At 35.6% G+C, this 25,595-nt stretch overlaps 1 protein-coding gene across 1 annotated transcript in view; it reads right to left on the reverse strand.

The window, feature by feature from the left end:
- Positions 1–25,595, reverse strand: part of MTREX (Mtr4 exosome RNA helicase) — a 147,409-nt gene that overhangs the window by 71,147 nt on the left and 50,667 nt on the right. The window contains exons 9-17 of the mRNA XM_007469275.1: positions 25,063–25,187; positions 23,876–23,974; positions 23,378–23,480; positions 21,792–21,923; positions 20,392–20,471; positions 18,655–18,765; positions 17,015–17,116; positions 15,015–15,140; positions 10,904–11,054 (exon numbers count right to left, since the gene is read on the reverse strand). Coding sequence (XP_007469337.1) covers positions 10,904–11,054; positions 15,015–15,140; positions 17,015–17,116; positions 18,655–18,765; positions 20,392–20,471; positions 21,792–21,923; positions 23,378–23,480; positions 23,876–23,974; positions 25,063–25,187 — 1,029 coding nt within the window. The remainder of the gene's footprint in view (positions 1–10,903; positions 11,055–15,014; positions 15,141–17,014; positions 17,117–18,654; positions 18,766–20,391; positions 20,472–21,791; positions 21,924–23,377; positions 23,481–23,875; positions 23,975–25,062; positions 25,188–25,595) is intronic.

A 25,595-nucleotide genomic window follows, 5' to 3' on the forward strand; every position in this document is an offset into this window, starting at 1 on the left:
CCCACTGTGAACAAACACTATTTTTACTTGGGTAAAACACACATAAAATTCACTATTAATGACATGTAGTACACTAACAATATATGAAACCATCACTACCATGTAGTTCTAGAATATTTTTCACTACCCCAAAACTCCATACCCTTTAAGCAAACACTACTCAATCTTTCCTCCACCAGACCCCGGCAACAGTTCTGTCTGCATGAATTTGCCTATTCTAGATATTCCATATATATGGAATCATACAAAGTGTGGCTTTTGTCTTTGGCTTCCTTCACTTAGCATAATCTTCTCAAAGTTCATCCATGTTGTGGCATGTATCAGTACTTCATTTCTTTTAATGGTGGAATAATATCACACTATATGGGTACACCATTTTGTTTACCAGTTGATGGACATTTGGATTATTTCCACCTTTTGGCTATGGAGAGTAATGCTGCTATGAACATTCAGGCACCAGTTTCTGTTTGAACGTATTTCCAATTCTTTTGCTTATATACCATGAGTGGATGGCATTGCTGGGTCTTACAGTAATTCTATATTTAAATTGCTGGGGAAGTGCTAAACTATTTTTTACAACAACCATACCATTTTGCTAATTACCTAAAAAAAAAAAAAATACCCATCCTAGTGAGTGTGAGGTATCTCACTATGTTTATGATATGCATTTCCCTAATGATGTCGACCATCTTTTCATGCACTTATGTGAAAAGATGTACTTATATATCTTCTCATGTACTTATATATCTTCTTTGCAAAAATGTCTATTCAGATATTTTGTCCATTTAAAAATTAAGGTCAGTGTCCTTGTCCCCATGGTAAGCCAAGCCACTCCTTGCCTCTGCAGGAGACCCTCCAACACTAGCAGGTCAGGAGTTCCATGGACCCTGAACACTGAGGATGGAAACCACTGTGATCTATGAACTTGGGTTGCTTGTTTTTACACGAATTGCACTGAACTTTGAATTTGACTGAAAGCTGTAGAGAGACTGTTCTGAGGACCGGGATAATTTTTGCAGTAACACAAGCCATGTGGCTGACAGGGTCTTGGTGCTCTGGCCATGTTTCAGGTCTGTGCCTCTGAGGTGGGAGAGACGAGTTAATGACACTGGTCCACCAGAGACTTCCAGGTTCCATGTAATATCAAATGGCGAAAGCTCTCCCCGAGATCTCCATCTCAATACTAAGACCAAGCTCCACTGAACGACCAGCAAACTACAGTGCTGGACACCCTATGCCAAACAACTAGCAAGACAGGAACACAACACCACCCATTAGCAGAGAGGCTGCCTAAAATCATAAGGTCACAGACACCCCAAAACACACCACCACACACAGTCCTGCCCACCAGAAAGACAAGATCCAGCCACATCCACCAGAACATGGGCACCAGTCCCCTCCACCAGGAAGCCTACACAACCCACTGAAGCAACCTTAGCCACTGGGGGCAGACACCAAAAACAACAGGAACTACGAACCAGCAGCCTGTGAAAAGGAGACGCAAACACAGTAAGTTAACCAAAATGAGAACACAGAGAAACACACAGCAGATGAAGGAGCAAGGTAAAAATCCATCAGACCAAACAATTGAAGAGGAAATAGGCGGTCAACCTGAAAACGAATTCAGAGTAATGACAGTAGAGACGATCCAAAATCTTGGAAAGAGAATGGAGAAAATACAGGAAATCTTGAACAAGGACCTAGAAGAACTAAAGAGCAAACAAACAACGATGAACAACACAATAAATGAAATTAAAAATTCTCTACAAGGAATCAATAGCAGAATAACTGAGGCAGAAGAACGGATAAGTGACCTGGAAGATAAAACAGTGGAAATAACTAAGACAGGTAGAATAAAGAGAAAAGAATGAAAAGAATTGAGGACAGTCTCAGAGACCTCTGGGACAACATTAAACGCACCACCATTCGAATTATAGGGGGTCCCAGAAGAAGAGGAGAAAAAGAAATGGACTGAGAAAATATTTGAAGAGATTATATTTGAAAAGTTCCCTAATATGGGAAAGGAAATAGTCAAGTCCAGAAGCGTAGAGAGTCCTACACAGGATAAATCCAAGGGGAAACAAGACAAGACACATATTAATTGAATGATCAAAAATTAAATACAAAGAAAAAAATATTAAAAGCAGCAAGGGAAAAACAACAAATAACATACAAGGGAATCCCCATAAGTTTAACAGCGGATCTTTCAGCAGCAACTCTGCAAGCCAGAAGGGAGTGGCAGGACATATTTAAAGTGATGAAAGGGAGAAAGCTACAACCAAGATTACTCTACCCAGCAAGGATCTCATTCAGATTCGATGGAGAAATTAAAACCTTTACAGAAAAGCAAAAGCTAAGAGAAATCAGCACCACCAAACCAGCTTTACAACAAATGCTAAAGGAACTTCTCTAGGCAGGAAACACAAGAGAAGGAAAAGACCTACAATAACAAACCCCAAACAATTAACAAAATGGTAATAGGAACATACATATCGATAACTACCTTAAATGTAAATGGATTAAATGCTCCATCCAAAAGACACAGACTGGCTGAATGGATACAAAAACAAGACCTGTACATATGCTGTCTACAAGAGACCCACTTCAGACCTAGAGACACATACAGACTGAAAGTAAGGGGATGGAAAAAGATATTCCATGCAAATGGAAACCAAAAGAAAGCTGGAGTAGCAATTCTCATATCAGACAAAATAGACTTTAAAATAAGGACTATCAGAAGAGACACAGAAGGACACTACATAATGATCAAGGGATCGATCCAAGAAGAAGATATAACAATTGTAAATATTTATGCACCCAACATAGGAGCACCTCAATACATAAGGTTGCCCACTCTCACTACTATTATTCAACATAGTTTTGGAAGTTTTAGCCACAGCAATCAGAGATGAAAAAGAAATAAAAGGAATCCAAATCGGAAAAGAAGTAAAGCTGTCACTGTTTGCAGGTCACATGACACTATACATAGAGAATCCTAAAGATGCTACCAGAAAACTACTAGAGCTAATCAATGAATTTGGTAAAGCAGTAGGATACAAAATTAATGCACAGAAATCTCTTGCATTCCTATACACTAAGGATGAAACCTGAAAGAGAAATTAAGGAAACACTCCCATTTACCACTGCAACAAAAAGAATAAAATACCTAGGAATAAACCTACCTAAGGTGACAAGAGACCTGTATGCAGAAAACTATAAGACACTGATGAAAAAAAAATAAAGATGAAACAAACAGATGGAAAGATATACTATGTTCTTGGATTGGAAAAATCAACATTGTGAAAATGACTACACTACACAATCTACAGATTCAGTGCAATCCCTATCAAACTACCAATGGCAGTTTTCACAGAACTAGAACAAAAAATTTAACAATTTGTATGGAAACACAGAAGACCCTGAATAGCCAAAGCAATCTTGAGAAAGAAAAATGGAACTGGATGAATCAGGCTCCCAGACTTCAGACTACACTACAAAGCTACAGTAATCAAGACAGTACGGTACTGACACAAAAACAGAAATATACATCTATGGAACAGGACAGAAAGCCCAGAGATAAACCCACGCACATATGGTCACCTTATCTCTGATAAAGGAGGCAAGAATATACAATGGAGAAAAGACAACCTCTTCAATAAGTGGTGCTGGGAAAACTGGACAGCTTCATGTAAAAGAATGAAATCAGAACACTCCCTAACACCACACACAAAAGTAAAAGTCAAAATGGATTAAAGACTGAAATGTAAGGCCAGAAACTATAAAACTCTCAGGGGAAAACATAGGCAGAACACTCTATGACATAAATCGCAGCAAGATCCTTTTTTACCCATCTCCTAGAGAAATAGAAATAAAAACAAAAATAAACAAATACAACTTAATGAAAATTAAAAGCTTTTGCACAGCAAATGAATACATAAACGAGACGAAAAGACAACCCTCAGAATGGGAGAAAATATTTGCAAAGAAAGCAACTGACAAAGGATTAATCTCCAAAATTTACAAGCAGCTCACGCAGCTCAATATCAAAAAAACAAACAACCCAATCCAAAAATGGCCAGAAGACCTAAATCGACATTTCTCCAAAGAAGATATACAGATTGCCAACAAACATATGAAAGGACACTCAACACCACTAATCATTAGAGAAATGCAAATCAAAACTACAGTGAGGCATTACCTCACATCGGTAAGAATGGGAATCATCAAAATATCTACAAACAATAAATGCTGGAGAGGGTGTGGAGAAAAGGGAACCCTCTTGCACTGTAGGTGGGAATGTCAATTGATACAGACACTATGGAGAACAGTATGGAGGTTCCTTAAAAAACTAAAAATAGAACTACCATACGATCCAGCAATCCCACTACTGGGCATATACCCTGAGAAAACCATAATTCAAAAAGAGTCATGGACCGCAACTTTCATTGCAGCTGTATTTACAACAGCCAGGACATGGAAGCAACCTAAGTGTCCACTGACAGATGAATGGATAAAGAGGCGGCACATATATACAATGGAATATTACTCAGCCATAAAAAGAAATGTAATTGAGTTATCTGTAGTGAGGTGTATGGACCTAGAGTCTGTCACACACAGTGAAGTAAGTCAGAAAGAGAAAAACAAATACTGTATGATAACACATATATATGGGGGGGAAAAAAAGGTTCTGAAGAACCTAGGGGCAGGACAGGAATAAAGATGCAGGCCTAGAGAATGGACTTGAGGACATGGGGTGGGGGAAGGGTAAGCTGGGATGAAGTGAGAGAGTGGCATGAACATACATACACTACCAAATGTAAAATAGATAGTGGGAAGCAGCCACATAGCACAGGGAGATCAGCTCGGTGCCCTGTGACTACCTAGAGTAACGGGATGGGGAGGGTGGGAGGGAGACGCAAGAGGGAGTAGATATGGGGACATATGTGTATGTATAGCTGATTCACTTTTTTTTACAAAGCAGAAACTAACACACCATTGTAAAGCAATTATACTCCAATAAAGATGTTTAGAAAAAGAAGTTATATTGTTTGCTTTTTGTTGTTGAGTTGTAAGTGGTCTTTATATATTCTGGATACTAGACCGTTATCAGATACATGATTTACGAATATTTTCTCCCACTCTGTGGGTTTTCTTTTCACTTTATTATTGGTATATATTGAAGTGCAAAAGTTTTAAAGTTTAGATAAAATCCAATTTATTTATTTTTTCTTTTATTGCTTGTACTTTTGGTATCTTATGTAAGAAACCACTGCCAAATCTAAGGTTATGTAGATTTTTAGCTATGTTTTCTTCAGAGTTTTATGGTTTCAGCTGTTTATTTAGGACTTTCATCCATTTTCAGTTAATTTGTGTATATGGCGTGAGGTAAGGGTCCAAATTCACTTTTTCTGCATGTGGCTATCAACTGTCACAGCAGCACTTGTCAAAAATCAACTGACCACAGATATATGGGTTTATTTCTGGACTCTCAATTCTATTCCATTGACCAAACTTCTGTATTTAACCTGTGTGCTTCAGTTTCTTTACTCACAAAATGAGGATAACAATAGTAGCCATACCCCACAAGGCTATAGTTAAGAGACTGACAGAACATATGCAAAGTACTTAGCTAACAGTATAGCACACTGTAAACACTGAGGAAGGATATTACTGTATTATTATTATTATTTTAAAATTATCATCTTCAACCTTCTCACAGACTGCTCCCTCTAACTTCTGGTCTTTTGCACTCTCTTAGGCATTTAGGTTAATTTATTTTTTTGGAAAGTTGGAAAAAGGTAAATGTAATAGCCTAGGACCATGATATCAGGCATGGGAATAAGAGAAGCAAAGTTTTTGATTTCTGAACCCTCCTTAATACCCCACGCATATCCAACTTATGGCTGAATTCCCACCCCACACCGTCATCCTTATACACAGCAACAAATCCAATCTACTGCATGGAGACAGAAGGGAAAGATGTCGTCACCAACAACATGATCTTCTGACTAAAAACAAACAAAAAACTTAAAAGTTTGTTCCTCTCTTCAATTTCCCAGGTCTTTTCCTTTCTGCATCTATTCTAAGTAGATGACACCAACTTAAAAATTCACTTAGGAGGCATCCCATTTTAAAAGTAAAAAAGAAAAAAAAATTTAAAGTATTTAGAAGTCACTTCTCTTCCTTCCCTCTGGAGTACCCACCTGCCTCATAGGCAGCTCCTAATTTCCACTGGCACACTGTAACCCTGCATCCTGCTCCTGTGAGCTGATCACTAGAGAACTCTGCCTCAAGGGACTTCCTTGCTGCAGACTCAGCTTCAAGAACCCTTACCAGCCTTGCCAGCCTCAGCTTACCTCTGTGCCTCTCAAGTTTTTCTATGAGCTTCTGTGAGCCAACCCTCGCCTGGACACCCTTATATCCTTAGTATCCAGTATAGCCTGGCCCCCAGGGCTTCAACACGGAGTTTATCCATGAGTCCTTTCCTGCAGAAGGTACAGCCACTTCCAATGACAGGAGGTCTTCGTCCTGCCTCATTTCACTGTTAGTCCTAGACAATGACTTATTTTTGGAAAAGAATATGCCTTCCAGGCAACGCTTGACTCTTCTTCCCATCATTGAGGATTTCTTGCCTTTGTGTTCAGATTTATAGAACTGAGGTATGAAAGAATAATCTTAGGGTATGAGGGGTGTACCAGAATAGAACAAACAATATGCATTCAGAAAGCACCCCAAGAGAAAAAAAAAAGGCAACTTAACAGCATTTCCCATCTATAAAGAGATAGAGAACAACTACATGGTGGCTGGTATATTTTTTGTTTTTATCATAATAGAGGAGGGTTGCAGGGCAGAATGAGCAAGAATTAGCTCCACAGAACATCTGGACTCAGGCTGAAACCCTAAGAGACGGAGCTAACTGAGGGTGTATGACGGCAAGGGCAGCTCACATGTGGTGAGAACTTTATAGCAGAAAAAGCAGTTTTAAAAATTATTTAATCTGAGCCTCCTAATGCTTTTAAGTATTCAAAATAGTTGCTATAATATCTATATTATTCTTCTGGGACTCGAATCACAATTAGGAGACCTGACCCAAATCACATGCCACATGGGAGCAGGACCAAACATTAGAACCCTAAGGTCCAGTTCCAGGATTTCCCTCATCCTTAACAATGAACAAACCATCTCATTTTATCTCCAGCTGCTCAGGAATCTTTCCAAAGTAAATAAATACTTACATATAAATTTCCATCTGTTGATGAAGACCATAATTTCATAAATAATTTTGGTAAAAAACCTAAATCCATAATTTTTTAACCATCTGTTTAAAAAACAGGATATATGTATCTCTATAACATACACTATTGTTAAGTTCCTGCACTTGCGTTTGTAGAAAGGGGGCTTAGGTCAATTTGTGCGAAGAACTTTCAGCATGTAATCTTCTGGGTCAACAGTTGGCACCAACTGTGATACTCTTCTCTACAGCTCTCCTTGCAAGTACTTGACTTCTCTCTTTCTTAGAAAAGTCAACAAGAGCAATAACAATACTTCCATTGTACTTGTCCCTGGTCAGACGTCCCATAGAAAATACTATTTACCTCTGGGCACCACATTTTAAGAAAGACACATTTAGACATTTAAAAAGTTGGATGAAAAAGGAGCTATAGGAAGAGACTGAAATATTATCAGGGATGTGTGAGGAGACCCAGAGTTTGCAGACCATGTCCTCCTCCTATAAGCCTATTTATTTGTATTAATTGCTTATTTTTAGTGACACCGGAGTCATATCTGCCGAAAAGTCTGCTGAAGTACTGAGACATGTTCTTTGGAATTTTTTTATCTTTTCTTTGCTCTTTGTTTTTACCTCTAACTTCTGGTCTTTTGTACTCTCTTAGGCATATTGCATTATTCTGTTTATTTTTAAATGAACTGCATTACTTTTTACATGAACTGTATTCCTTTCATTTGAGGATAGAAGGCTATTCTTAACACATGTTATAAGAGTAAACATTATCAGAAGAAGATATGATTAAAAAAATGTGGTAGACTAAAGTCAATAAGAGGTTATATGAAAAGGAAAAATATACAATGAAATGCTAATCTTGCTGCCTTAACAAAAGTTACAAAGTGACACTGCAGGTATCAGTGGAATACTAAATAAGCACTGACAGGAGTTGTTTATAGAGAGATGATACACAAAGACTCCGCCTGATGCTTAAATACTGCCCCCATCCTCCACTCCAAATCATTTCTGTTCTCAGACCACTTAACTAATAAATCAAAAGTTTGAGAGACAGTTTAAGAAATCACATGTTTTGTATCTAATAAGAAATCACACGTGTTTCGTATCTAGGACTCTAAATACAGATATATACCACTCCAGGAAGTTAGTCTAGGTGCAGCCAAATTAAGGAAAGTATATCTTGCACACCAATCAAAAAGTAGAGGAACCTCAGTATAATAAGCTGGTTTTCCTGCAGTGTACCGCCATAAGAAAGCCTCAGTATCTTAGGAAACAGCATGTGAGATATGCCCATAAACTCTTAAGACAGTCTGCAATCAATTTCCCCCTTTTGAGGGAGAGGGGCGATGGGGTTCCAAAATTATATTTGTTCATATAAAACGTGCAATAGATACAGACCTGTGAGTGATGGGGAAATGGACTACTACTCCCAGTACTGAGCAAATTTTACAAAAGGTTAAAGTTTAAATGGCTTTACTGATGTATGGCATTACTATCATTAATTAAAACAAGCACTTACTGAGAATTTAACATAAATGATCTCATTTAATTTTCATGATTTGGATGAACTAGATATTATTCCAATTGCACAGAAGAGCAAACTAAGGCTGAAGTAGTCTGTATTCAAACCCATGTCTAACTCCACAGCTCCTGCTATTAACCATAGCATTATCTATTAATGAAACTAAACAAAAGGATTAAAATTAAATCTGCATTTTTCTTTCCAGTAAAGGAACAGTGAAACCCTAGAATTTAAAAAAATAATTAATTAATTTTTGGATGCGTTGGGTCTTTGTTGCTGTGTGTGGGGTTTCATTAGTTGTGACAAGTGGGGGCTACTCTTCATTGGGGTGCGTGGGCTTCTTATTGAGGTGGCTTCTCTTGTGGTGCGTGGGCTCTAGAGCGCAGGCTCAGTAGTTGTGGCACACAGGCTTAGTTGCTCTGCATGGGCTTAGCTGCTCTGCGGCATGTGGGATCTTCTCAGACCAGGGCTCGAACCCGTGCCCCTGCATTGGCAGGCAGATTCCTAACCACTGCACCACCAGGGAAGCCAGAAATCCTAGAATTTTTACTGTTTGTTTTGCATTTTTTAAAAAAACACTTTTTTTGTTGTTGTTGTTTATTCTCACAACCCCATGAGGGAAATACTATTTGTTTTTTGTTTGCTTTCGTAAATTTATTTATTTATTTTTCGGCTGTGGTGGGTTTTCATTGTTGCGTGTGGGCTTTCTCTAGTTACGGCGAGTGGGAACTACTCTTCGTTCCGGTGTGCAGGCTTCTTGTTGCAGAGCATGGGCTCTAGGTGCATGGGCTTCAGTAGTTGTGGCACATGGGTTCAGAAGTTGTGGCACGTGGGCTCAGGTGCTCCACGGCATGTGGGATCTTTCTGGACCAGGGCTTGAACCCGTGTGCCCTGCATTGGAAGGCGGATTCTTAACCACTGTGCCACCAGGGAAGCCCCAAGAACTTTTATGACTCACTGGAAAATCTACTGTGCATTCAGTAAATCAAAATGAAAAACATCTCATGTATGACAGCCATTTAAGTCTGCTGTAAAAATTAAAGCAGTGTATTTGTAAAATAAAGATTAATTCTGTACTTCCAAAGATAACAGTCTACATTTTAATTTTGGTATACTTAAGGTGGTAAAAATAACACCAGGTCTCTTGAAAAGATTCTATGTATCGATAGCAAAAGGAATCATACACTTCCAAGTAATAAGTGAAATGGGAATAAATTTCATTCAAGATGTATTCTGCAATTTAAAAGCACAGAGGATAGCCCCTATCACCTCTACCCATCTCCTCTTACACTACATGCTCTTTGGTCACACAGCTCAGCCCTGCAAACTACTAAAGGTGTTGCAACTACCCCACAATGATCACTTTCATCACTTAAATTTCTACTTCTTCCACTAAATATACTTTTGATATTTAGTCTATTTGTTGGTTCCAAAATATTAGCAAAACAGTTCTTTCCCCTTTAAAAAGAGAGATAGGGAAAGGCAAGGATAATTCAATTGCAAGAAGGTTCAAGTATCTGGTAGCAACACCGGGGGTCAGAGGTTATGTTAACAATCCTTTTAAAGTATAAATCAGTTAGAACCACACTGAAAACAACAGCAACAGTTGCGGGTTGGGGAGACACAGGACAGGAGATGGAGAAATGGTGGCAATTTTTTTTTTTTTAAGATTTTTTTTTTTATGTGAACCATTTTTAAGGTCTTTATTGAATTTGTTACAGTACTGCTTCTGTTTTATGTTTTGGGGTTTTTGAACCTGAGGCATGTGGGATCTTAGCTCCCTGACCAGGGAGTGAACCTGCACCTCCTACACTGGAAGGTGAAGTCTTAACCACTGGACTACCAGGGAAGTCCTGGTGGCAATGTTTAAGCTCACAGTGTGGGTAGCAGTCTTGTTCAAAGTCATATTGAATAATATGAGCCCAGCTAAAAGTCCTAAGGGCTTTAAATAAATGGGAAAATACTTGGAGAATTCTCCCTCTATGCCCTGCTGTATCTGGGATATTTTCTATGGAATTACAAAAGAATAGAAAGTGAAGTTTAAAAAGTAACTTACTTTACCAAAGGGGAAGGGTGGGGGAGGGATAAACTGGGAGTATGGGATTAACAAAGGCACACTACTATGGTAATTTTATACTTACTCTCTACTACTCCTGGAATTGCTCTATAATGCTGAAACTGGTAGAAGGATTTTTCCAACATGTACTCAGGATTTATTTCTTCTACTCGTAGTAAGTTCAAAACCATGTTGTAGGTCAAATGGAAAGCACTATTTAGTGGATCAGCTGAGCCCTGAGAGAAAAAAACATGTCAATGTTGTAGATTTTACAAATAAATTCATAAAAATATTTTTAACCTCCTGAACTGCTTAACATTTAGTCTTCACTAAGGAATACTACAGAAATGTATTAAGTTCTTTCCTTTAAATGACAAATACAAAGTGATAAAACAGTTGATCTTTGGGAAAGTGAAGGGGGCAAAAAAAAAAACCACCAACTAGGACAGTAGCAGTTAAAATACTGTTGGCCAAGTATGTTTAGCTCTCTGCCTTCTAGGTACTTGACAGGATTACACATTTTGCCCTCAGTGGGGAGGGCAAGTAAGTTTCAGTGATGTATCACTTCCGGGTCAAATATTTAACTGCTGGTGTGAAAAGCTACATTTTCCCTGCTGGCACAGTGACTGCTAATGTTCAAGATGGTGGTTTCTCTAACAGCTTGAATCCTTAAACAATAATAAGCATAGTCTTTTGTAAACGCGCAATGAACAAGTAAAGAGAAACAAACCTTTAAGTTACTGGATTTAGGTTTGTTACTGCAGCATAACCTGGCCTATGCTAATAGAGCACACTAAATTTATTTCAGAATGATATTCAGAAAAAATTAGTTATTTTGAAACTCTCAGCTTCCTGAAATGACATAAAACTGCCTAAGTGTTTCCCCAAAATTTACAGACCAGTCTTTGTCAACACTTTGGTAATTCCTTTCTCCTCCTAATTGTGGCTGTTACCAAAGAAGGGCTAGTTACAATAGTGTGACCTTAATTTGCAACAAGGTTTATGTCCAAAATACTTCCTTGAGATCTAAACTTTTCTTACAATGTTTCTTCAGGAATACTTTCTTTTCTTTTTTCTTCTCTCTCCCTCCCTCCCTCCCTCCTTACTTCTTTCCTTTCTTTTTTTTTTTAATATATATTTTTTGGCTGTGTTGGGTCTTTGTTGCTGCTTGCGGGCTTTCTGTAGTTGTGGGGAGCGGGGACTACTCTTCGTTGTGGTGAGCAGGCTTCTCACTGCGGTGACTTCTCTTGTTGCGGGGCATGGGTTGCAGGCACACGGGCTTCAGCAGTTGTGGCTCACAGGCTCTAGGGTGCAGGCTCAGTCGTTGTGGCGCACGGGCTTAGCTGCTCCACGGCATGTGGGATCTTCCCGGAACAGGGCTCAAACCTGTGTACCCTGCACTGGCAGGCGGATTCTTAACCACTGCACCACCAGGTAAGCCCAGGAATACTTTTTTCTAAATGCAAATACTTCCTAAGATTGAAAATGGTTATGAAGTGCCCAAATGAGAATGACCAAATTCTTGGGAGATACATGCTGTAATATTTAGAAGTGTCACAAAACATGCAAATCTTTAAATGGCATAGCAAACTACACAAATACTGTTAGGGTATTCAGAGGCTTTTAAATTGAGGTTCATTAGCCAGCCTTATTGCATTCAGAATTATAAATGTATGAATATAGGATTTTATGAGGAGAAGGGGCAGAACTTTCAACAGTCTCAAATGGTGGTATCCCTTAACTCCTGAAAAATCAAGGGCCATTTACCCTAGGGGGTTAGTTAGTAAGTCACTAAAACCTTATTTTTTATCCACTTTCCTTGAAAATAGGGCCAAAGGGAGATGTGGAGTTAGTATGAAAATCACATTCTTGGGGAAGAGAGGAATGAAAGACAACTTCAGCTACTTCATAATTTTGCAAACAGACCAACTTTTTACTATTGTTTTTCTTTTCTACTATTACCTCCTTTAAGAAATTTGGGGCTTCAATATTGCAAATGTTTATTTCCAACCTCAAGCTCTGCTTCTATATTCAAACTGCTGTAGAATACACCTATCTGAATTCTCCATCACCTTAAACTCAACATAGCATTTTAACATTGTATCCAAGTGACCCCAGGACAACACCAACTTATACCTGATATATTGATATACTTATTAATAGTCCCTTCTTTCAGTATCCTAATTTGATGGTAAAAAATATGGCTATACAGCCGTTCCCCAGTGTCTTCGGGTTCCCTATATGAGGATTCAATGAACTGTGGCTTGCAAAATACTTGGGAAAAAAAATTGCAGAAAGTTCCAAAAAGCAAAACTTGAATGTGTCACGCAGCACAGGCAACTATATACACTGTATTTACGGCTATTTAAATAGCGTTTACATTGTATTCCATACTATAAGTAATCTAGAAATGATTTAAAGTATACGAAAGATATGCATAGGTTATAAGCAAATACTGTGCCGTTTATGTAAGACACATGAGCATCCTCTCATTTTGGTATTTTAGTATACGTGGGGGTTTTGGAACCAATCCCCTGAGAACGCCAAGGGAGGACTGCAACTACACAGAATACTATTTACTCTTAAAGAAGAAAATTCTGCAATACGTAACAATATGGATGAACTTTGAGGATATTATGCTAAATGAAACAAGCCAGTCACAGAAAGACAAATCCTGCATAATTCCTCTTATATGAGGTATCTAAAATAGTCAAATTCATGGACTTAAAGAGTAGAATGGTAGTTGTCAGAGACTGAGAGGAGTAATTGGGAAGTTACTAAATAAAGGGCATCAAGTTTCAGTCAAGTGAGATAAATAGAGATTTGCTATACAACAGTCAACAACAACATATTTTACACATAATAATTTATTAAGAGGGTAGATCTCATCTTAAATGTTCTTTGCACAACAAAATTTAAAAACCCTTTTTTTAAATGAAATGAAAGACAATAGAAATTTACACTTACAGGGTAACAAATCTAGAGATGTCCAAGTAAATGGAATGAAAAAATCTGTACTAAAGGAACCAGATGCTGCCATTAAAATATTACCTCCTGACTCAATTATTTCCATACACAGAGTACGAGGTAAGAAAAATAGTGTTTATTATATGCAACAAAATTTAAAGAATAACACAAATTTTAAGTCTTGACCATTTCCCTTACACAAAGAACTAAAGTTATATGGACACTTAAAGATGGGTTTCCAAGTGTTACTCTTTAAAACTGAAAATAAGACACCATATGATCACTATGAATATGTACAGATAAGCTTTGTCTTTACTCATATAAAAACATTAAAAAAAAAAAAAAAGAAAAAAGAACTTTACCTATTTTTGCTTCAGCTTACCAGGCTTCCTAAAACCATATCTCAAATTCTCCATGCAGTTCCTAAGTCTTAGAAGTTGAACACAGTATATTTCAGAGATATTGACCTATGTATGTCTTAACATGTTTTGAAGATTTATTTTAAGTAGCTAATCAGCTGGCAGTTAATTTTATATTTTAATTCATGTTAAGTTTCCTATCTTATTGATAGTGTTCTCTATGGATATGCTTAATAATTCCTTACTACCCATACATGGAGAAGGAAAAGGAAAGCAATCAGGTAGGTCAAACTTCCTTGAGAAGCTCTTCAAAATAAAACAAAAATCTTAGACAATCCAAAACACAAATACTAAGCAAGCAAAATGAACAGGTTAATTTGAAATAAAGCTTATAAATTTAAATTTATTATTGGGATATTATAATCTCTCAACAGCATGAATTAGAATGGTAGATTGTAGAATTAATTCATTAAGCTATCTGGGCTTGCAAAGGTATAGGAAGATAACTGTGCACAATACTGATAATATCTGCCCTACTTCCTGGGCTGATAGGTGAGAAGCGATTTGTGCAGTGGAGTGGGCAGATATAGAGGCATCTCAAATTTGGAGGGCAAAGTAAACATTTCTGCCCTCTGCAGATCTCCATCCCCTCCACTGCACGACTTGCTCTCTTCCTATTAGAACAGAAAGTAGGGTACAAAGTATCAGCAATTTGAGCAGTTACCCTCTTCCACCTTCCTAAGCCCAGATAGTTTAGTAAATTAACTCATCTACTCAGAGAGGTATTTGAACTGACACAATTAATTTCAATGTGGTCCTGAAGTATGTTTCTCAAATTCCTGGTGAAGGCACAGAAGCGTAACTTGTTACCTTAAGTAGTTGTTTTCCAATTGTTGGGCTCATCTTTTCATCTACCATAAGAATTACAATTCCTCTGTCATCCATTCCCCTCCTTCCAGCACGACCAGACATCTGAATGTATTCACCAGAGGAAATCTGAATGAACGTAATTAAAAATGCAAAGTTTAGGAGAAAACCTGGTGAAAAACATATTCTTAAAATTATTCTTATCATAAAGTTCACAAGCACAAGCTACACATTCCAAGATAGGAAACAAGATTAAAAACATGAACTTTTAGGAAAGTTTAAGTAAAAAGACAAAAATGCAAAACACTTAAGAATGTTGCAAAACTAAATTTTAGCTCCAAAATGATCAAATAGCTATAGAGAAATACTGGCTAATTCACTGGCATAAAAAATATCTTTGAACTAGATATTCTGGAAAACAGGAAAGTTTAAGAAAGCAAACAATGACCCAAACTCTATTAAATATCAATTCTGTCTTGATCGTAACAAATTTTCTTAATTTCCAAATGAGATTAATATAAAAATCAACACATACAAAAAGCACAATTTCTATTTTCTCACTGTATGTCCTTGGCATTCAGAAGAGTCCATTCATCACTAAGAACCACCTAAGGGAGAAAGGTTAGTAAGTCTCCCATGCATAGTCTTTCAGGGTAAAATTGTACCACCTGAACGCTGGGCAAAGTTTTATCTGTAAGTACTTGTATACTTTTCTCCTGTGGAAAGGGTCCAGCATGTTCGGACTCTGAAAAAATGTTTGACTCAAGAAGAGTTACAAACCACTGTGCTACTAGAAGGCATATTACTGATAGCATCAAAAACAGACCTAATGACCTGGGACCAACCTCAAAGATCAGAAAAGAACATTTCAAAAAGGGAGTCCAATAAAATCTCATCAGCACTCAAGGGCATTGTTACATTTTGACACATTATGATTTTCAGATTTCATAATTAGGATCTTGAATCATCAAGAAATGGTTGTTTTCTTAAATTCAATTACCCACTTTACTACATACCCTTCCCTGGGGTCCACTGGATGCCAAGGAGCATGTAAAGTCACGAAAAACTTTTTATTTATTTTCTTGTAGCATCAGTTTTATTCAAAGAATTAAGTAATTTTAAACTGATGATGAAGAATTTTAAAACTTACATTAACTTAAAATATAAAACATATGGAAGACTTTATCCACTTTGCAATTAAAAATTATATTCTACATGAAATAGTCATCTTTTGACTTAAAAAAGTCACAAGTTACAGAAAGTTTTTGAGGCCTTCTCAAAACTTTGAGGCCTTCTCAAAACATAGAGGCCTTCTCTGACGCCTCCATGACCACTTATATACAAGTGACTTCTTTTCTTGTGTTCTATCCTTCCTATACATACTTCTCAGAGCCCATAAAATAAACTTCCACCTGCACTAAGTCTCTTCACAGTAGGGATTAGTTTGGTTTTGTTTAAATTTAGCATCCTCAGTATCTACTATAGCTCTAGGCCCATAGTTTAAGTTTGGTAAGAAGCGATTACTTGCTTCTGGATTAAGGATTTATTTTTACTCCAATTCACCATTTCACTCATGATCCCAACTTTTCCCTTAGGAAAGACATATGTGCAAACCTGTTAAAAAAAATCTCTATTTTAAACCTAAAGAGTAAAACAGTGAGCTACAACTGTAGCCACTATAGTAGAGGTGCTTTAAATAACTTAAAATTTGAAGAAATAAAAATTCTAGACATATTTTAAATGCATTAAAGCATTCATGACTCATCTGCACACTTATCCCTCATCACCAAACTCTTTCACCTAGTTTTTGGTTTTTGTTTTTGCCTAAAGAATAGAAATATAAAGGATCTGAAATTTAACTTTGATGAACTACTCATATTAGCTCAGGTACAAGTTTTAAAGTATTTAGAACTGAAAATCTCAAAGACTACATGAGCCAAAATCATCTTAGGTAGAACAACTGAAGCTAAAAGTTATTTCAATATATGAATTATTTTACTTACCCATCGAAAATCCTTCCCATCAAATTTTCGGGCATTTGTAAATAAAACAGTTCTAGCTGGCATGTTAATCCCCATAGCAAAAGTCTCAGTGGCAAATAAGGCCTAAATGAATAAATATACAATTAAACACATATTTTAAACTGAAAAACTAGTTTCGTTAATTAATTACTCAAGTATAAATAAATCATTAATTTTAAAAATTAGTTAATGAAATTGTCCAAAAATAAGACATGCTATCCCAGGTGTATTTCAGTATTTTATACATAAAATTATTAAATTTACATATAATTATGTATATTAAATTTATATTATAATATTTAATGTCCCTTGGATCCCAGAAATTTTTTAATTCAGGGAAAATAGTCTTTCTTTCTGTAACTCCAGTGGTGGTAACTTGGAGAGACTACTACTGGTCTAATGGACAAAGCATTATTAGGCTGGAGAATATTTTTCTAAACACAGTCACATTTCCTGGTTTCTTCACTGATGATGCAGTGGTTTTAGAGACACCTTTAAAATCTCTGAGGGGAGATCAAAATCAGTGGCACTTTATGTTCACATCTAAGACTTTACCAAAGAGCACACTAAGGTATGTGTACAAGTTAAGTCACTGAAGTACTGTTAAATAATCTAAATTTTCATCAATAGGTAACAATATAAAAACACTTTATTTCATCAACTTAACAGAATGCTAGAATGCTATTCATCTGTTAAAAAGAATGAATAGCAATGCATATGACGAAACTGAATAACATGGGTAATATAATCACTTTTGTTTACAAATTAAATGTTATTTGTATGTATCCTAGTGGATATTTCTAGGAAGTGAAGGGCAATGGTGGTCTTTAATTTTTCACTTTATGTACAGTTATTCTATTTGAATCCACAAGTATCACTTAAAAGATTCCTTAAAATGGGTCTCAACAAAACATGCAATCTATATGAGGACATCAATAGGGCCTTACCAGGACACAGGTACAAACAGTGACCAATTCTTTATCTAAAATACCTGAAGTATGGTCTTTAGGGTGAGTAAATTTCTTTTAAATATCCTAGTTAGTGCTGAAGTTCTCATGACAAATCTCTAATCTGATCCTTAAACATAAAATAATTTATGAGTCATATAAAGGCTTACAACTATATTTTGGAGTTGTTTCCCATTTTCAACATCCCATTACTGGGTACAGACATCGACATAATATTAAAAATTAAATTAGACTCTCTTTGGTTTAAATGAGAACATCCTAAAAACTCTTTCGTAAGTCTAAACAGCAATTCTCCTTGTCTTTTCTAAACTAGTCCTTTTAATCTGTATACAGAATGGAGTCCACTTACAGTATCAACTTCAAGTCTGAAAATTAAACAGCACCTTCTGGAAAATTCTACACTGTATTCAGTAATGATACCATTTCTTACTTTAAGACTAGGAAAAGAAACAAATGACTTTTACCTATAGTCCAAAATTTATGAAGTATAACACTGTATACAAAACTAAGTTCGTTACCTAAGCCATTCCGTTCGACTTACTTAAAAAACAATAACAATAAAAAAAAAGGTTGCCTACAAACAGTGTTCTTGATAACTTTCAAATTGCTCACATAACACAATTTTAGGGCATAATAAATAAAATAAAATCATACCTTTATCAATCCTTCAGAAAAGAGAATTTCTATAGTTTCTTTCAAAATAGGAAGTAAACCACCATGGTGAATACCAATGCCCCTCTTCAAGAGAGGAAGTACATGTTCAACCTACGATTGGATTCAATTTTATTTTTAAAAAGACGTGAGGAAAAGAACTTTTAAAATGTGAAACTAACAAAATTAAGAAAAATGGGTAATCAAGAAAGAATGCTGTTTAAAGAAATTTTATATAACTTTTCCAGAAAAACTAGAAACCAAACCCATACTCCCACAAATTATTAAACTTAAAACACAATAAAATTCTGTCCTAGCTTTAATATGAAAGGCATGTTTAAATAAACTTGATGTTTTGCTTCCTCATTCAAATTTTCCAGCATTACTTCATCTCCTCTAAAAAAAATTACAGGTTATGACAGCAAAGTTTGCATATGCATGAAATAAACTTAAAAAATACCGGCCAGGAGTTCCCTGGTGGCACAGTAGTTAAGAACCCGGCTGCCAATGCAGGGGACACGGGTTTGAGCCCTGGTTCAGGAAGATCCCACATGCCGCGGAGCAACTGGGCCCGTGAGCCACAATTACTGAGCCTGTGCTCTAAAGCCCGTGAGCCACAACTACTGAGCCCGTGTGTCTACAGCCCACGCTCCACAATGAGAGAGAGGCCACCGCAGTGAGAAGCCCGTGCACTACAATGAAGAGTAGCCCCCGCTCGGCACAACTAGAGAAGGCCTGTGCACAGCAACGAAGACCCAATGCAGCCAAAATAAATAAATTAAAAAAAAAAAATACTGGCCAACTCAAACCAAAAGAAAATAAGTAACTCTAAAGCATATTTAATATAAATATGTACTTTATCTAAAAACAAATGAATTACTGAAGAGTTTATTCCCATTAACACTATTAAATACCATTAAATTTTACTATTAGAAGTGTGCTAGGATAACAAGTATGTATAAAGACATGGCTCAGCCCTTAGATACTAATAATTCAGCTGGAAAGAAAAATTACAATAAGATTTCATAAATTAAATACCATTTTAAATACCAAGAAACATGCAATTGCAGTCTTATCATAAATCCCACACAAATCAAAGCAATCATCTGTATGCAGAGTATGACCTTCCAATTTTTCTTTTCACAAAATAAAACTTTCATATAGTATTAGGTTGGGCTAAAGCATTGGTTCTCAGTTTCGGATGCACATTAAAACAACCAGGGGAGTTTCTGAAAGATTCTAATGATCAGGACACACACCAGACAATTAAATCAGAATCTCCGGAGTGGCAACAAGACATCAGTATATTTTAGAATTCCTAAGGCAATTCTAATAGTCAAAAGAAAAAACCACTTTAATTAATTAAAGCAAAGTAGAAATCAAATTTCTCATTAAACTTAGGTTTGCTCTACTGTTTTGTTTGGTAGCCTTATGAATTAAGAAATTCATTGACTTAAAATTAGCATTAAAAATTTTGTAGTATTAGGAACAGAAGCAGTAATTTCCAGATCATGCTAGCTTTCAGAGAAAAGTTTCTTCAAGGGAGCAAATGTTTCCTCTTGTCACCTTCTTAGAAGTTCAAAATAAGAATCAAGGTATCATTTCAGTGCACAATGCAACATATTTACTGCAGTGTGCAAACAGTGAAATATATAATATAGTAACAAATCCAGGAAATACAAAGTGAATATATACTATCTGTTAATAGCCACAGTCTACTTAATGACATTAAACACACACCTGAGGGAGCTTTTTATCTTCATCTGACAAGCAGTCAATTGCGTTACTGAATACTTCTTCAACCATCTTCTTTTCTTCATCTAAGAGAGAAAACCCAAGGGTATATAAGTATCTAAATGAGTCAGTGATAACAAATTTCACACACTGCAAAGAATAAGAGTCTATAAAGAGTAAAAGTAAAGACTCATGATTTTAGATAGGCAGAAGGTAAAGTAGATCAAATTTTCTACATAATTATTTAATAAAATTCATTGCCTTTCAAAACAGATCTAGCAGAGTTAGTCTACGAGTAAAAAGTACTATCTTATAAAAGCAGTAACAGTAACTACGCTAGGTATCTACATGCAATATTTAAGTCAAAAAATTACAGGGCACAGGGATTATTATTACTCACTATTAAGGAAAGTAAGGCATTGAGCAAATAATGGGCATTGGTATTAACTGTTACATCAGCAATTCCAAAGCCTATGCTCTTAACCCTTACACTGCCTTCTTATAAAGTGACTATTTGTCAATAAATATTTGTTGACTTTATCAATATATAACCCTGCAACATCAAGCACATACAGCACTGGTAGTTATAAGAAAACATTTCTAAGTAGAGCAATTCACTCAGTCAAAAAAAATAAAATATTATTGGCTTTAGGAGGGTATATGGGTTATCTGTCATTTGTTATATTTTACCCATGGAAAAGTAAAAATTAGCTTTAAAATCATGGGATTAGTTCTGTGCCTTGATAAAGAAAACAAGACAACTGAAATTTGATTCTGCATGACTGAAGGTATTATTTACTTCTCACTGCATAGGATCAGATATGTAAAAGGGTGAAATGAATGACAACTGGGTTGGTATTTGGCATGCTGCAATTTTTGCCTAGGCTATGCTACTATCTAGCTGTGTGACTTTTAAATGGTTACATTTACAGTTAATAAATGAGAATAATATATTCATCTGCTAGAAGTTATTTTACTTTATTCAAAAATTATACCACAGTTAGGTACAGGGGCAGGTCTTCCCAGTTTGGATTTCTAGAAGAATGAAAACATGACAGAAGGTAGTCTGACCAAGAGACTAACCTTAAGTAATCAGACAGAAAACCACAATAACCAAAGAGCTATGGCAATGAAGTATAAGAAGTTATGAGTCTAATATTTCTTACTAGGGGTCTTTGGGTTTTATATAGAACAATGTTTTATACTTACCTTCCAATAAAAGAAGACAGAAGAAAGGAAAAGAAATGATAAATTGAGGGCCTTAAAGCTTTTACAAATGTGATGTAACTACTGCTTTAACTGTAAGGTGAACTGCAAATTCTAGCAATACACAAAAATATCTTACCAGAAATATATTTACACTAATTTTCATGTAACATTAAAACTATACTGAAATTATATAGTACCTGTGTTGAAATCTAATTTGGTCATTTGAAGTGCATAGGCTTCACAATCTTTCTTACTAAAACTGAAAATAATTACAGGTTGAAAGTTTCTTTCCATAATCATCTTCACAATCTTGAACACATTTGATGGTCCTGCAAAAAAGGTACATAAACCATATCCAAAAATTAACTCAAAATGGATTAAAGACTTAAATGTAAAATCTAAAACTACAAAACTCTTAAAAAATATACAGGAGTAAACCTTCATGATGTTGGGTTAGGCAAAGCACTCTTAGATATGATACCAAAAGCATAAGCCACAAAAGAAAAAAAACCTGATAAACTGGATTTCAACAAAATTTAAAACTTTTGTACTTCAACAGACACCAACAATAAAGATAACCCTGGAAAAAATGGAAAAAATATTTACAAATCAGATATCTAATAAAGGTCTAGTATCTAGAGTATAAAAGAATCCTTACAACTCAACAACAAAAAGACAATGTAATTTTTGAATGGGCCAAGGATTTGAATAGATATTTCTCCAAAGATAAACAAATGGCCAGTAAGTACAGGATCTTCATTAGCCAACAGAGAAATGTAAATAAAAACCACACTGAGATATGACTTCATACATACTAGGATGACGATAATCAAATAGACAAGCTACATTAAAGTACTGGCAAGGATGTGGAGGAAATGGATACCTCATATCCTCCTGATGACAATGTATAATGGGGCCAACACTTTGGAAAATAACTTGGCAGTTACTGAAAAGGTTAAACATAGAATTATCATATGACTCAGCAATTGCACTAGGTATAGTCTCATGAGAAAAGTAAACACGTTCACACAAAAACTTGTAGTACACAAACGTTTACAGCAGTATTAGTCACAACAATCAAAAAGTTAAAAACAACCTGTTCATCAACTGAAGAATGAATAAATAAAATGTGGTAAAATCATACAATGGAATGTTATTTGACCATAAAAAAGAATGAAGTACTGACATATGCTATAACATGGATGAACCTTGAAAACAAGCTAAGTTGCAAAACACCACATATATCATGATTCCATTTATATGAAATGTCTAGAAAAGGAAAACAGAAATAGAAAGTAGATTAGTGATTGCCTAAGGCTGAGGGGTGGTGGGGAAGAGGTTGGGAGTAAATGAAGAATGACTGCTAATGGGTATGGGGTTTCTTGTTGAGTTAATGAAAATGTTCTAGAATTAGATAGTAGTTGCACAATTCTGTGAATATACTAAAATCCACTTAATTGTACCCTTCTTAAAAATGGTGACTTCTATGATATGTGAATTGTATCTTAATAAAAGTACTGTGGGGACAGCTGCATAATTTTGTGAATGTACTAATAACTGTTGAATTGTATACTTTAATGGGTGAATTGTATATGAACTATATCTCAGTAAATGTCATAGAGGAAAAAGGGATTAAGCCTTTATTCATCCAATTTTATCATACACTATCTAGATCTTTATATACCCCCTGAGGGGAAAAAAGTTAAATAAAAAAACCCCAAAAAATGTAATCTGAAAATACAATTTACATGTAAAATTCTCTTAAAACAAAGTTGCAAATTACCTTTTGTTCCTCCTTTTCTCCCCTTCTGATCTCCTTTTGCCAAATCACCAGCATCTCGAAGTACCTGCATCGCAGTATTAAAATTATCTTCTCTGAAGTCACCCTGGAATCACAAAATTTTTCTGTGTAACTTAATACCTAATCATAATGCAAATATTTTTTCATACCTCAAAACAAAGCTTCTTCAAATAATAATTTAATATAATATAACTGGGAAAAGCAAAATATAAGATATCTGACACATGTCCAGAGCCCGTTATTCTCAAGGCATTTAAAAAATACTGGAAAAGGAAGGAACTCTAATTCATGCATTAAAAAATATGAGTCTTAAATATAATTTTTGAAATAAAAATACATACACAAAAAACCAACAATAACTCTGGACCACAAAACTACTTAAGAAAAAACCCGGATCTCTGCCATTCTTCTCTAAAGAAAAATGGGTATAAACAGCAAAGTATGATATTATAGATATAAGAATTATAATTACTCCCTTACATTTTCATCAACCACAAGGTGCAGACCATCTCCCCCTGCTGGAAAAATGTAGTGCTGTAATGGAGTAGGCCGATAATCTGTGTAAATTACATGACAAGGCTGTAAAAAGAAAGAAAAGTAATTAACCATATATTTTATTTCTTCAAAATAATACCATGTATATGACCTACCTAAAAAACCTTAAGGAGACAAACTTTTGAATTCAACATTTCAAAAAGAAAAAAGTTTTTAAAAAAAACCTTTAAGTCAGGAAGAGAAAAATGGGGAAAAATGAGGTCTATCAAATTATACTACCATCTGTTCAATTTTACTAATTCCCTAATCAGGGATAAATATCAATACATGATTTGAGTTTCCATATGATCTTGGATCCATACCCTAGACCTGTGATGCCATAATTAAAGAAGACTTCAATTTCTCCATAGCAGCAGTAATGGTGACACAGAATGCTCCGAGGTAAAATAGAACTTTTCTAGCCCAGAGACTTTTCAAAGCCTTACTAAAACAGCAGGTTGATCTAACTCCTCCAGAAGATCCACTGTGTTTCTATCCTACAGAAGCAACATGATGTTACAAAAATACCATTAGAGAGCTTATAAATGGATAAAAAATAAATTTTCAGCATTCTGGTATAAAAGAAAAATAAGGGCAGAAAAATAAAACCAAGAAGAAATTTAGTACACAAGAACAAAAGCTTGTTATAAGGTCCTTTAATAGTGCTAAAATTAGACTAGAAAAACAAAAAGGAAATACAGTCAGTAAAAAGTCTGCATTCACATGAATACAATCAAATCACACTCTCAGAAAATGCCCAGCTTTTTCCCAGTACCGAGGTCTTAGAGAAAATTCTCTACTGTGTACTCATGGTTCATTGTATGAATAGATAGTTTCCAAACCTGGCAGGTCATCATGATCAATTTGGGAGTGTTTAAAAGTTAAAGATTTCAAAACCCAAGACCCTACTCCCAGAGATTTTCATGTATTGGGTTTGAGATGGGACTCAGAAAATTCACACTTATAAAAAAATTAGTCAGTTGATTTTGATTAGCTTGCTCAATTTAAAAAGTAGTTTCACATTAAAATGTCTTCTTTATTCTAGGCAGCATCAGGAACGAAGGACAGGATATAGTAAGGCCAACTTGTAACATTTTAAATATTGAAAACATCAAAAAAGGGAAAGAAAATACCTGTTTATGTAAGTGGCAAATCCATTCAGCAAACTGCCGGGCATTTGGAATAGTAGCCGAAAGAAAGACATAGTGAACATTATCAGGAAGCAAAATAATAGTTTCTTCCCATACAACACCACGCTCTGAAAAATAAAAAAACACCTTGGAATTCAATGTTACTTTATTATTTTCTCTCAAGCTCAATAATTAGAAATACAGACCACGTTGCACAAGGATATTTTTAGCCACAGACCCTTACTGTAAACTACTTTAGTTCTAACCATGAATTCATTTAGTAGAAAATTAGTAGACTAAACCATCATAAACACAATGTACTCTGAAATAACAGCCTGCAAAAAGCAGCGCCAAACTGAATCCTGTTCAAACAGCCTAAAAAGAGTCCCAGGACAATGGAAATAGTATTTCCATCTCACTTAGAGAAGCAGAAGTTGTTGGCTTATAGAAAGTCACAGCAACAAATTTCAAAGAAACATCATTACTACAGCATATAGCATCGTTCATCTAAATTACCATCATGATCTCCAGAGTTG

Source organism: Lipotes vexillifer, unplaced genomic scaffold, assembly GCF_000442215.2.
Source record: "Lipotes vexillifer unplaced genomic scaffold, Lipotes_vexillifer_v1.1 scaffold810, whole genome shotgun sequence".
Classification (NCBI taxonomy): Eukaryota; Metazoa; Chordata; class Mammalia; order Artiodactyla; family Lipotidae; genus Lipotes; species Lipotes vexillifer.